At 35.4% G+C, this 15,065-nt stretch overlaps 1 protein-coding gene across 1 annotated transcript; it reads right to left on the bottom strand.

The window, feature by feature from the left end:
* Positions 1-3,274: 3,274 nt before the first annotated feature.
* LOC114523088 (putative GPI-anchored protein pfl2) lies at positions 3,275-10,229 on the bottom strand. Its single transcript, XM_028543918.1, has 6 exons — positions 9,851-10,229; positions 8,687-8,924; positions 8,306-8,556; positions 6,968-8,065; positions 6,683-6,713; positions 3,275-4,198 (listed from the first exon to the last, which is right to left on the bottom strand). The coding sequence occupies exons 1-6, from the start codon at positions 9,851-9,853 to the stop codon at positions 3,969-3,971; spliced, it is 1,851 nt and encodes a 616-aa protein (XP_028399719.1). The 5' UTR covers positions 9,854-10,229; the 3' UTR covers positions 3,275-3,968.
* Positions 10,230-15,065: the final 4,836 nt, after the last annotated feature.

Here is a 15,065-nt window from a genome sequence, read left to right as displayed (position 1 = left end):
AATCGTATTTCATATCTAATATGGCATTTTATGACCATTATACAAACAATCCGAACTTTTAACTCGTCTTAATTAGCATTTTAATTTCTGTATTTCCTTTCCTACGACTATCAGTTATCATCTTAACTATATAATTATTATTACCATGTCATTACCATAGGAAATTATCATACAAGTTAAATAAATTACTCACTCAGTATTTTGAAAAAACCCAGCAGTGACTCTAAATGACATTAAAAGCTCTTATTTCAAAGGTTTCTAACCTCAGAACTCAGATACAATTTTATTTGCAATTGCTGTTTTTAATAATTATCATGGTTAATGAATTGATATTTTTAATATTTAATATATTTTAAAGAGAATGGTTTCTAATGATTTTTGTTGAAATATGAAACAAATTTTCATTGCTGCGTCAAGCTAATTAAACTGTTTTCATACAACTAATTGCTATTCATGCAATCAAATTTTAAAATAGCCAGCAATACAAATTCGGAAGTGTTCTTTCAATGAACAGTTGAAATAATTAAAACTTTCTACAGGATACAAAACACTTTACCGTTATATAAATGCAATGTATAAATGCGTGCGTGTTCTGCGTGAAACGTTTCTCAGTCAACGGCTGCAGATTACAATACTGTCACTCGACTCCTGTTCAATTCTTAACCAGTGTTTTAGAAACAACAATTGATTATTACTGGTAAGTGTCGCAGTGTTTGGAAATATTGTGATTTATTTTCAGGGTTTCATTTTTACGAGTGATTTGAGCGTTTCTACTAAATGGTGGTCGAAATAGATGTTTCAGAACCTTTATCATTCTCTGAATGCATGCGCCATCATGGAACAAAATATTGAAAAGCCTCCCACAAATTTTTGCACGTGTCTAGTCCCACCTGATGATAACCCAAGGAACAACGCGGCGTAGTGCCTCCTTGAGTTTTTTAGTTTCCCTAAAATCTTGGTAATTAAAACGTGGTAGCGTAAAACGTCTTAAGTTGTATAAATTTGGCAGCAAAACAGTTAAAGTTTCTGCACTAGCCTGGGTAATTGTAGTATGACGTAAATCAAGTTTTTTCAAAAAACTCAACGATCCTATTGCAGTGATTAACTGTTGCTCCTCATTGACTTCGGTAAAATTAATGCGTTTCAACGACAGCTTTTCCAAAAATTTAATTGCTGGTAACGCCTCAGTTAAAGCGTCTATTACAACTTGGGTAGATTCACGCGAGACGTAGTGTAAAGAAAGTTTCTTTAGAGATCTTACTTTAAGTAATAAAGCAAACAGCTGCTTTGCATTGTCATTATCCAAATATATCCAGATCAACTTAATCTTCTCGAGTGACGACAGTGACGCAATAGGAAATAAGGAATCAACTAAAATTTCTTTGACATAAAGAGTCAACTGTTTTAAATGTCTTAATTTTCCTAAATATTGAAATCGCTGTTCCACTACACTTAATTCATAACGCGGAATTTTTAGCTTTTCCAACAAGTAGAATGATCGCGAGCCATTAAATAAAGTTTGCTGATTTATATAAAAACCAACTAAATGAAGTTTCCTTAAATATTTCAATTCCCCCAGTGAGAGTGACAATTTTTCAAACAGATCGTACGATTTTAACCCTAGCGTCTCCAACAACCTCAGTGATGGCAAGACCTCAACTAAGTCTAGGCTAACATGAGTATCAAATATAAAAAGCTGTTTTAAATATCTTACTTTTACTAAAGAATGAAATATTTTTTCTTCATATCCAATATTATTATCAATACACCATGGAGGTTTCCAATCATACGTAAACCTGAGCATTAATCGCTCCAACAATGGCAGTGACGCTAAAACCTCAACTATGGCTTCTCCACTCAAAACACCAGATAATCTAAGTTCTGTTAAATTCTTCAACTTTCCTAATGCGGTCGTGACCAGTTGTATTTCGCTTGTATAATCTCCATCTTCATAGCTATCTTCATACGCGCCATACATCAGATCGAACACTAGTATTTCCAATAACTGCAGTGATGATAACATCTGAGCTACAGCTTTCAAAATATTTCCGACATTTTCGTCGAATTTGAAGCACAGACTAAGTTCGAGATCTCGCAAATACATCAATCTTCCTAACGCGGGAAACAATTTTTCGACTGTGTGTTTATCAGATAAACTACTATAAGCATATTCCAACACAAACCTTTCCAACAAATGTAGTGATGGTAACACTTCAGCTAAATGGATTATACACTCTGGGTCCCCAAGGTTAATTAAGCTAAGTTCCTTTAAATATCTGATTTTCCCCAACCCAGAACACAGTTGTTTTGTATTTTCAACACCGTCAAAGCAAATACCTGGTCGACATGAAGTACACCGCCGTTTTCCGAATTTTTTGGCCCAATGAAGATTGAGAATTCTTAAAGATTTCAACAAAACTAACGCATCAATCAATTTTTTATGGTCGACGTTGTGAATACATATTCCCGCTAAAACTAGCTCTTCCAAAGACAAAAGAGACAAAAGCATGTCAACTAATGCATCTAAATCACGTAATTTTACGCCACTGAGGTCAATAATTTTAATATTGGGTAAACACTTTATAGCACTAAAGATTTTTTCGATGTTCGAGTCTGCAACTGTGTGAGCTAAAGATATCTCTTCCAACAACGAAAAAGACGGCAACATTGCGGCTAGTGCCTCCACATCACAGGCTCTTAATCTCATGTCAATAAGGTGAAGTTTTCTTAGATTCTTAAGCGATGACATTTTAACAAAGAGCTTTTCGCTATGAATGATATTACTGATAATAAGCTCTTCCAACGACGGAGGAAATAACAGGGAGTTATCAAAAGCATTGGCATTGGCCTGATTGCCAGACAAATTCAGATATTTCAACACTTTTAGCGAAGCAAAACTATTCCACAACAGCCTTATATCACTTCCCGTCATAAATGACTGACCAAGGTCTAACCTCTCCAACAAGGGAAATCTCTTCAACAAGTTCGCAAGTGTTCTTGCCCCATATGAATCAATAGCATTCATGCTTAAATCAAGATACTTAAGATCTCTCAAGGATGCGAGTGAGTTTGAGATTTTTTCCAAATCTTCACCATTCATATGTGTGTTACTTAGCCTCAACTCCTCGAGATATTTAAACGAAGTCAGGATCTCTTGCAAAAGATCTGAAGCTCCTTCAGGATTGTTGCTTAAATTCAACTTTTTTAACTGCGTTAAGTTTGACAATGGTGATTGGAGTTGGCGAAAGTCATACAACACAAGATTGTTGGACGATAAATTGAGTTCTTCCAGTTCTTGCACCAAAGAAAGTAGGAACGCCAAACCATCAACAGCAACACAAAGATCAGTATTAGCCAAACTTAACACTTTCAAATGCATAATTCTTACACTTAATGAACAAAACGACCAAATTGAGCTGCATATGTGATTAGAATCTAAGTAAAGTTTTGTCAAATTTGACTTGATTAAGAAGCAAAATTGGCTGATGTCTTCGGGTGTCATGTAATTGAAAGATAGTGAAATGTTTTTCATGTTAATTGGCAGCTTGTTGAGTTGTGTGTGGAAATTTGGCAACGGGGAAAATCTAATGTGGTTGTGAGAGAGGTTTATTTCTTCGAGTGATTGCAGTTTACAGATCTCAATGATGCTTGTGTTTCCCTGGAGTGCGCTATGCGATAAATCTAATGAAACAATGTTATCCAACTGTCCGTGTATCTCGAATACGGTTAGGTTATTTTTAGATAAGTTTAAATTTTTAAGACTTGTCGTCCATTTTAATGATGCCAACAGACCGAAAGTTTCTTCTTTAGTTAAGCAATTATCACTTAAAATCAATCTTGTTAAATTGCTACAATTCACAAGTACGGTAATGAAACTATGGAAATTATTCTTCTCAAACTTGGTACGAGATAAATCTAATTCCTGTAAATTATTCTCGCTACTGAAGCATCTAATTAAAGCAAAAATATCATCGTAATTTAGGGATATTATTAATAATACGAAGGATCTTTAGACAAGAGGGCAAAGAATAAACACTCAGAACTTTGTGTACCTCACACCTGGAGTGAATTTCTATCGTGTGAATTTCAACTGTGGATTGTTTCAACCTCTTCAAGAGAAGATCATCATCCAGAACTGTCGACGATATCGTGAGTTTCTTAGTTGATTCAACATTTTCAAAAAACTTCTGAATTCGTACTATAAACAGAACAAAATGATGAGAGAAACTCCACAGAAACTGAAGCACTGTTCACACTATTTTTAGGTCGGTACGGAGAACGTATGTCAAATCTCATTCGTTTAGACTGTATTTACGTTTAGGTTTGCATGGTAGTGATAAAACCCTATTGATAAAATTTGGGATAATAAATACCTAGATGGTCCAAATTTTATCCCTATTAAAGTGGAAGTCAAGTCCGTTCTGCGCATAGGTTCTGCTCACTGAGCTATATAATAATTCCTGGAGGACCTGACGTCACCTGGTCCCCTTTGCCCATGGTAATTACCACTGACCAGGCTCAATTCTGAGCCCGCTACAGTAGATTCCCCACTGGTTTTTATGAATATTTTGTTTCTTCTGACTGCCGTGAAACCTTGTTGTTCTGTTTTTTTCGATATATTTTTTACCTAACCCGTAATAAAGCGTTTATTTCGGTTGTGTACAAGTCATAGGTACTGTTTTTGCGAATGCCGAAACAAACAAATATGGGGCGAACATAAAAAAATATTTAATACGTGGACGAAAGTCGAAAATTTTACAATGATATGAAGCTAACAGGTTTTTTCTCTTTTCTTTGTTTTCAATTTCAATATACATTACTGTGTAAAATTTTAGAAATGCTTGAGTTTTTTTGGCATTGTCATAATTTTTTAGTGTCTTTTATGGATACCAATCCGACTTTTTTTAAACCCTAAACTAAAATATTATAGAAAGTATCCAGTTATGTTGCCCTGTGTCCATGTCTGTGCATTAAATCCAAAGAAACAAGGCCAAACCTCATGCAAGATATTGGGCAGCAGATTAGCAATTGTACTGAGTGGGGGATACAATAGTTATAACCAGAAGTGATATTTACATGGCATATATTTATTCAGGTTACACCTTGTGCCTCAATGAGCTACAGACAATGTATATGCTTTTTGTAATGCACATTAGTTTATAAGGTGTCCCTGTGTGACCTAAGAAAAGTCATTGATGGTTTGTATTTGATATGAAATCATACCTAATAGCAGGAGTAGTACAAATATAATAGCCTAATGAATTCACAAAAATGCAACTGTGCTTGTTCATCCCTCCATTAGTCAGTCTATTATCCAAAAACCCTGATTAGCCCAATAATTTTAGCCCTTTAATGGTGTGTGGGGGAAATGCATTGTCCAGGAATCTATAAAAGTTGTTGCAGATTGAAGACACATTGCTCAATTAATGCATGTTTTTATGCATTTATTTATTATTTTTAATCTGAAAAACCATTGTAAAAAAATGTCAGCCAACAACAGCCAACAAGTCTATATAGTAAAATTATCAGTACAATGTTCCACTAATTTGCATAACAAGCCATCTCTTGTTAAATTCTATAGCATCTTCATCCTGAAAAATGGAGATCTTTTTAAGATTAACTGTACTCAATATATACAGTACTGTGAAACCCAGAGAGAATAACAATAATACTGATCAACATTAAGAGCAAATTAAATGTAGATTGATTATAAACAAGGTGCAAAAAGTCCATTAAAACCATGATAAATTGACTTTTGACAAGGCAAACAAGATAACATATTAGACCTTTAACATCCACTACAAGTCTGCCAGAGGTTGAATCTTAGAGTGAAATATTTTGTATCAGCAGTCAGCACCTCAAAATTAAAAATATTAACTATTGATAAATTCCGCCTGACACAAAAAAGTTTTCCTATGAATCCTATCGTAATTAAGTCACGTACCAAAGGTCAAAAAGGCTAATAAAAGCATATAACTTTTTATCGTTGACGCTTTTGCAGTTGTTTATACTATAGTAGTCCGAAGGCAAAAAAGTTAAAAAAAAAAAAAATTTGAAAACTGGCTCACCTGAGGCAGAAATAGCTTTCCCGATAAGTGAATTAAGCCATTCACAACGTCATATGTAGAGCAAGAAGCCGCCTCCCCGTTTACTTGGTTGAACAGGGAAAAAGATAAACAATTTAATCTTTTTTAGAGGAAATACGAAAAAAATCTATACCGAAAATCAAAAATATTTCGTAAAGACCAGGAGGGATACACATAGTTTTTCACTTTGTATCGCGGTATGTCAGTGGTAATTACCATGGGCAAAGGGGACCAGGTGATGTCACAAAGCTCAAAATCCGCCATGTTTGTTGCTTCACTTTCTGATCAGGAGCCGGTCCTCCAGGAATTATTATATAGCTCAGTGGTTCTGCTCATAACAAGTGAGGGACCTCTGATATAAAAATTGCCTAAATTTCGCATGTGTCTGAATTTTTCTTAACATAAACTCTAGTTCATATAAATTTAGAAGCGTGAGGAACCTAAATAGTGTTAGATATTCAGACAGCACATCGTATTTTTAAAAATAGCGAAGTTCAAAATGTAAACAAACCGTTTTTTACGGACTTGACTTACACTTTAAATTCAGTGCAGTACTAAAGAATAAAAACAAATCTGTTAAAGCAAGGTTGACTCACATTCGTTTGGTTCTGGTAGATTGACGTGCTCCTGAAAAGATTATAAATGTACAGATAAGGTACATGCACATAACAGAGATATTTACAAAATTTCACAACAATGCACTCCCAGTTAAGCTTTCAGCGACAGCTCTTAAGTATTTGCAAGGCTGGTAGTATATTTCAGGTGTATTATATATCTTTCCCTTAATTAATTTTTGGTTTTATATAAGTTGTAAAAAATGTTGCTCTAAAAATGTGGTGTTCGTAGGTTCTTTACATAAATGCTGCAGCTTTATGTTTTACCTGCACGTTTGAACTGATCACACCACTGCCACTGGATGGAGATTCTGCATTTTGTTCATGTTGCATTAATGCATCCAACAAGGTATTTAAAGGAGATTGCGCTGATCGGAGTGGAGGGAGAGTGGACGAAGTTAAGTATGAAGGCATGGTTGAATTAGGCAACAAGACAGGATTCTGTGAAGCCAGGACCATAGCTTCACCCAGCGCTCTCCACTGTGAATCGAGATCATTGTCAGCAACGGTTTGGTTAAAAGACTGTGTACCTGGCATAGCTTGCAAAAAATTTAAATTATGAACTCCCGTTGATCTTAAAAACTGCCCTTGCGGTGTCATTGACCCAGAACCAAATGATTCTAAATGGCCCAGATTTACAAAATTACGAGGATTTTGAATTGCTGGTATTGCCGTATTTCCAGGAATGAAAGCAGTTGATATTGCTAACTGCCTTTGGGCAACAACATTATTTGAAACTTGAGCTGGCTGACTTGGCCCCGTCATAGAAATAACAGATGGCGATAAAAATTGGCTTTGTGATGGAATATTAACAGAATTTTGTAGGAACGGTGTTAATGTAACGGAAGAAACTGTAAGTGGTGTTTGTAACGGCCTCTGCACCAGAATGCTACCTGGATTTTGCAGTGTAGGTGCAAGACCAACCTGCAGAACAATCGACATGGATATTGGCCTTCGTGTTAACTGGTCACTGTTGAGGGGTTGGTTTGATTCGGGCTGCGAGATATTTGATGTTGGTAAACGACTTTGGGAAGTTGCAAGTCCAGGTGTTGTGGGAGAAACAACAGATAATGGTGGATCACGCGTTGTGACGTTCACCGAACTATTGTTATCCAGTGGTGTTACAGTTGACGAAGTAATGGTGGAAGTAATGGTGGACGAAGAGAATTGACTTTGTGTCGATGTGCTGCCAGATTTGCATAATTCGGTTTGACCAGTTGGCATGGTAACAACTGAGGTGGCGACGTCACCTGTGGTGAGGGTTGAAGCAGGTTTTGGTAAGATTGGTACATAAAATTGCTGGCCACCACCAACCATACCACGCAGTCTTTTTGTGCGAGATATTCCATGCGTACAAGCAGATATCTAGAACATGAAAAAAAAATTTGATGGTATGGATACAAGGCCGAAACCAGATATCAACTATCAACCTCTCATCTAGCGTTTAAAGTTGGTTTTTATGTTTCTAGCATGGTCACCAGCGCAGTTTAAAGTGAATGATATGTTCCACATCAATCGAAATATACAACACTGAGAAATCTCAGCAACAGATATCCTTCGTATTTTCAAACTTAAACTTAACTACCGTATTATCAGCAGTACTACCTCGTTCTCAGCAATAATTTTCATATAAAGCCTTCCTTGTCCACGTTCACTGTTGTAAACATTTTCTGGAGTGTAGCATCTGAAACAGCACAATCCTGGATTCAGTTCTTCCAATGTGTTGGTTTTGTCCGCTTTCATTAACACAAAAAAGGCATTTTCCAATTTGGGATAAATTTCAATCAATTTCTGTTTGAACTGTTCATTTGTCAAGTCCAGCGTAAATTCCACCTTGTCATCTTTTACACAATGTTCTATATATTAAAATTAATGGATTAAGAAGTCATTATAAGTAATCTTGTTTTCATTCGTATATCTTTGGTTTAACGAGATAATGTTAAGAGTATAAGTTTTGTAATATATATTATTAAAAATTTCAAAAACCTCTTCGAGGTGGTCCATATCCTCTTTGCATCAAGGCTTCTATCGCAGTCTTTGAACAAGTGTCTTTGGTCACTTTAGTGATCACGGTGTCTGGATCAAGCAGAAATAACCTGACAGAAAGTTTGTTTGCAGGTCGTCCTCTCTTTTTTGTGTTTGGTTCACGATAATTATTGTTCGCCATATATTTGTTTCGATGAACTTTGCACGTGAAAACAGAATTTGTATTCTTTAACGGTTGCTAAATAAAAAAAAATGTAATCTTGCATATTCTTTTGCTTCATTTTTAATAAAAAAATATTTCGCTAGTGTTCATGCATTGAATTAAAAATGGAGAGCTATCAAAACGTATGTACGATTTGTTCGAGGTAGCTTATAATGAATACTAAAATTTACTCTTGGCAACGAGTTAAATTAACTCTGTAGTTTGAATATAAGCACAGGATATAAACATATAATGTTGCATTCAGCTACAATATAGAGATCAGCTAAGAAAAGGTGAGGGCGGCGTGGTCTAGCGGGTAGAAAAAAGCAATTTTATATGTTTTCCAATGAAACACCGGGGTATACGAAGCTGCTGTATTTAATATGACGTATGATATAGCATATAATTATATCAAGTCACTGACAAGTGACAAGTCAGATCAGACGTTTCATGACGCACACATGACCTGAACGCAACGCATTTTAACCACTGATTATCTGCTGCCGCCTTAATGCGTTTGGTGGATGAGAATACTTGACTTACGCCTGTATTCAAAAAGCTCACTCACACTCACACTCATTGAGTGTGACATATAAATTTTGTTAATGCTGATCAATGAGAAAGTTTTCTCTGAATAGATGGAAAGATATAAGGTAAATCACTGAAAATCAAGCTCCTATTCAGCTTGAAATACCGCCATTGAAACGTAATGAGAAGATTAAGATCTCCCACTCAATGAGTTTGAGTGTGAGTGAGCTTTTAGAATACAGGCGTTAGACTGCAAGTTCACACCGTTAGTGATTTGAATTACTATTTAAATTAGAGTCAATTCCAAAATATCCGATTGTGATTAATCAACATTTTTACAGTAAATATATATCAATGTTATCTTCATCTCTCCACCTGATATATTTTTAAATTTATAAAAATAGATTAAAATAACAGAGTTAAAAGTGGCCTACCATAGATCATTGCCCAAATGACAGAAATTCCTCTTTCAGTTTCGACATCGCGTTCAACTGGAAGACGGGAAGATAAAAATAATATGAATCCAATAAACTGTATGCGTGGAGCAGACGACATGCAGACCTTGATAGTGTCTTTTTATTACTGAGAATTAACAGACAGCTGATATAATCGTAAAATAAAAGAATAACATGGATGAGGCATGAATTTTGACTGCGCAATATCATAGCGTGGGTGGTAATTTGGGAATTTATACACTGCTAAAGAATATCACATCTCGCAAGAACCATGCCTCAAAACGCATATATCATGTAATCAAAAGTTTTTTCATCCCCATGTAATTCAAAATAATCCAGAAACCAAATAAATGCCAACATGGAGAGTATACCAAATTGATTATGAGCTTAACTGGTTTTGATGCTGAAGGTAAATATTTGTCATCGTAATATACTTACCAAGGAAATAAATGCATAGCTTTCATTATTCATGACTTCTTATGGTCATACTGCTGGATTCCAGATCGTGAAAAAAGATTTAATATCGAAAAGAATGGAGTCGTCCGACGTTCACTGGATTGAATCCTATTACGACAGCCTGCTATATCGAAATGATTCTATTTGCGTGGTCTTGCACTGCTCAATCATGCATTCCACGAATAAACAAACTAATGAAGCAAACTTTCCCACAATTCGTCCTCATTAAATGTGTAACTAAATTTGATCGGTTTCTTCAATATGTATAAATCTGGAAACACATATTGAAAGCACTACTACAAGGATAATCAACCAACTTTATCAAACCAGATTTAGGCTTTCAAAACTCAATATTTTATGGACAACCTGTAGAGAAACTAATCTTTATATTGACGTGTTCATGCAAATAGTGAACAAAATGGTTTTACTGCTCTGCTTGATGTCTCAATAACATATCATTTGTCATACTGGGCAAAAAGTGCCCACACTTTGAGACCTGTTTTTTTATGTAGAGTATATCTCAGACCCAAGCATCGCTATACTCTAAATTCGATGTTCATGGGGTTCTGTAGGGTAGTTATTTACAAAATCAACAAGCCAGGCTTATCTACAAACAAATCTTCTATTGCATTTGTGTATTGTATATTAACACAATGAGAACTAGAAATGTTTAATTCAACAATTATAATAAAATATTGAAAAAATTAATTACTCAGCACTTATCTAAGTTTATGAAATAACATGTATATAACGCGAGTTCTGATTGGTCGATGTCCGTGTTTCGATCAGGCAATCCAAACACGGGTATTTAATTCGCTGAATGAAATCAAACTTGGAACACTTCCTCGTTGTTGTTGTAACTTCGCGCGCTTTTCGCAATTTTCAACTTCTATTACTACATGCATGTACGACAGTCAATGAAAGCATAGACAATCCAAAAGACAAAAGTCTTTTGGATTGTCTATGGTAAAAGGCAACATTTGCCACAGAATTTTTCCACAAGCATCGTTTGCAGATGTTCAAAGCGTAATAAACATTTTGTGCAATACTTGATGTATTAAGAGTCTGCGCACGAGCGAAATAGAAATAAAGAAACTCTGCAAAGTGTTAGCAGCACAAGTGTCAATTACATTGTGATCCTAATCATGATTCTAGGCGCGCTTATGGCGTACAGGTTCACGGTTTTGAGTTTGGTTGTGTTGAGACAACCAACACTGGACACACGTGAATTTACTAACCATTTTTCCCCCGAAATTTGAAACACCAACAAATTTTGATTTTAAAACCCCAGCTCTGTCCCTTACTCGTTTATATGAGGCACACAATTTTCTACTGACAAAAACTATATTTTAAACGCTACTAGTGACTGTTTCGAGTAAACTTAAGATTGAATACTATTAATGCCGCACTTGAAGTATTGTGTTTTTGCCTTATCTCAAAACACATTCCAATTAAAACCAAAAGAAAAGATATGTTGATATTATCAAATGATATACAAGAGTAATTAAAAAGGTAAAACACTTCGTAAATGCCTTCTCGTCGCAATCGTTGAGGAAATCTTTTTTTGTATGTCTGTGTCATTGTCTGTGTATGCATGTGCATATTTGCTATGTGTGAATCCAAAGTACCAAATATACAGGACAAAATAATTCCTGTGTGTGTTAATCAGTGTAGTTTAAATCTCTCAAATATTTTCAGCAATCCTTTAAGACTTTATCGGATCGTTTGTGTATTTCTGCATGCACATTTATAGTCGGTCCATTTTAGAATATATATAAACCTCAATACTGAGTCTCCTCAAATACTGAAACTCTATTAAAACCGATGAATATATGCCGTTGGAAAATATATTCGGCAGGATTGCATTGAGCCAGAATTAGCCAACTGCATGTAACTGTTGTTATGTTATGCGTTAAGAATTCTCCTCATAAACTGGGATCATGGTATATAGATAAAACTTTAGAAATCGCAAGTGCAAAGGTTTCAACCGTTTAATAAGCTTGTATTAGTATATAGAAGTGATTTTGTTTTGTAGAAGAGTGGAGAAAATGTGAAACACAAAGTCGCTGCAAATCTATTTGAATTATATCAGTCGACTAAGCATGTATTGGAATTTATATTTCTAACTGTGAAGGACTTGCCTTGCGATTTTCAGTCCGGGATAGTCCAAAGCGACGGAAGGACATCATTGTATTGTAGCTACACACGGCCAAGTTGTAATTTAAAGCAAGAAGATCGTGAAAAGCGATTGTATTATGAACACATGTCTGTACGATAAGAATTCCTTTCATTAAATGATCTGTCGACAGAGGTTCCAAACGTTTTTGATTGAATTTGAATATTTGATTACCACACATGGATGCACGTTTTCAATATTACGCACCAATGGCTTAACATGCTAACAATTCTTTCAATGCTTTTTGTTATTCAGATACGAACAAAAGTTTAACCAATTACAGCCGAGGTATGCATGCTCCTGGTTTGTCAAATCATCAAACAAATGTAAATATAAATGCGTATAAATTTTTCACTACAAATTCCTCTTCTTCATGGAATTTAGAGTTGAAGTCAAGTTCATTCTGCGCTCATAACAATCTGAGAAACCTGTCATGTAAAGATCGTCCAATTTCATACATTTTTCCGCATTTTTCTCAACATAAACTCAAGTTTGTATTCATGCATTTAGAAGCGAAACGAACCTAAATGTTGTTAGATATTCAGATAGCACAACGTATTTCAAAAAGTATTAAAGTTCAAATGGTAAAAAAACCGTTCGTTAACAGGGATAAAGTCTTGTTTTAATGTTTTGTGTTGTATAAACGGAATTCAGCGCATTCATCGCAAGAAATCTAGTTCGATATTATAGCAAGTGTTAAGCCCGCCGCACACGTGAGCTATTAGCAGAGCTTAACTAAAGATCATGCGTAGCTCTTAGCTCAGCCGGCAAGTTATTCTTGTGTGCGGATAGTTTTTCGTGAGGAATTCGCCTCATGATGCAAGTTTCTCACTTGTGCGGAAGGGTTTCGGGCTGAGCTAACTGCCTCGCGAGCTAGGTCGCTCGCTCAACTGATAGCTCTCGTGTGCGGCGGGCTTAAGCAACCCTCGCCAAGTGCGTTCACATCACGAAAATCCAGTTCAAAGCTGGCTTGGGTTGTGGAGTGAAAACGGCTTGTGCGTCCAAAACATTGCCGCCGACAAAGATTTTAGCAGCATGCAAAATATTCGAATCAGTACCGATTTCTAGATCAGTTAAATTAGCAATTTGACATGCGCGTTTTGCTCTTGACAAAAGGTTTTTTAAACACGAGTTTTAAACGTTTTTTAAAGATTCAGGTTTCGATCCCAACTTCATCCACCATATTTACGTCTTACAAACGAAAATTTGCATATTTCGAGTTGTTTTTACAACCAGGAGAAACCAGATAAAGTGTAAGCGCATCAATTTCAAACCTTTACCATCGAAAATTAAAACGAAAAATTTGATCAACTAAATTCGTACACATGATTCAATGTCGTTTTAGAGTCGATGAAAGTTGATTACATAGTGGCGTAACGCCCAGGCCGTAGCCCAGAGACTAGTGTCGCCATTGGTGTACATAGTGTCGCCATTATGTCTTGGTGGTGTAAGACATAATTAGTGGCAAACAGCACCAACACTGTACGAAGTGTACCTAAGAACACCACTCAGTTTAGGGCTGTTTTCCACTGTCGCGTTTCTTTGTACGTACATACGTATCCGCACGTGAAAGTTTCAATTCATTTAAATGATACTTATGAAATCAACGATTGATTAAATGCATTGTGTTGGATTCTGTTGAAATAGCAGATTTATTTCACAAAGCCCACAGGGGTTTAACTGGTATTTTTTATCGCTTTTTGAGGCTTACAATCACAAAAACCTTCAAATTCAAACAATTTGTTTCACAAAAAGTAAAATTGTAAAGAAATTAAAAACGAGAAGCAATATGAATGCGAATTTCATAATTCGGAAATTGAAAATGAAGAATGCGAAACTACTTTTATCATTTTCACACAGTTCAGAGCGACGCAGGGCGGATTTAGTGTAAGTGAAAATAAATTACAACAGCTCACTTTTAGGAATATATAAGGATTCTAAAACATCTTAAAGATGATTTCATTGGTGGATATTATAGTTCTAAAATATTCTTTGGAAACTCCTGACCAATAGCATCGTTACTTAGGTAGCCATTTTGAATTTGAAATTATGCTTCAATAATTCATTTTCACTTATGACAACACGAAGGCCATTGATAATATTATTTGAAACAAATCATGTCATATAATAAAAATGTAGCTACTAACATCGACCGCACAAGCTGCACTGAAAAATATGAAACACGAAACTATGAATTTGCTCGATTCTTCATATTTTCGAGTACAGTGAAAAAGGTCGTAGCCATGCAAGGTCGTTGTTAGCAATCGTATTTCATATCTAATATTGCATTTTATGATCATTATACAAACAATCCGAACTTTTAACTCCTCTTAATTAGCATTTTAAACTCGGTATTTCCTGTGCCACCACTATCAGTTATCATCTTAACTGCATAATTGTTATTATTATGTCATCACTATTGGAAGTTATCATACAAGTTAAATAATTCACTCGGTATTTTGAGAAGAACTCAGAAATTACTCTAAATTAAATTAAAAGCTCTTATTTCAAACGTTTCTTACCTCAGAACTCAGGTACAATATTATTTGCAATTACGGTTTT

This window comes from Dendronephthya gigantea, unplaced genomic scaffold (assembly GCF_004324835.1).
Source record: "Dendronephthya gigantea isolate DGI-Jeju-01 unplaced genomic scaffold, DenGig_1.0 000026F, whole genome shotgun sequence".
Taxonomy (NCBI): domain Eukaryota; kingdom Metazoa; phylum Cnidaria; class Anthozoa; order Malacalcyonacea; family Nephtheidae; genus Dendronephthya; species Dendronephthya gigantea.
Note: the sequence above shows the minus strand (reverse complement) of the source record. Positions and strands in the feature narration are given on the sequence as shown.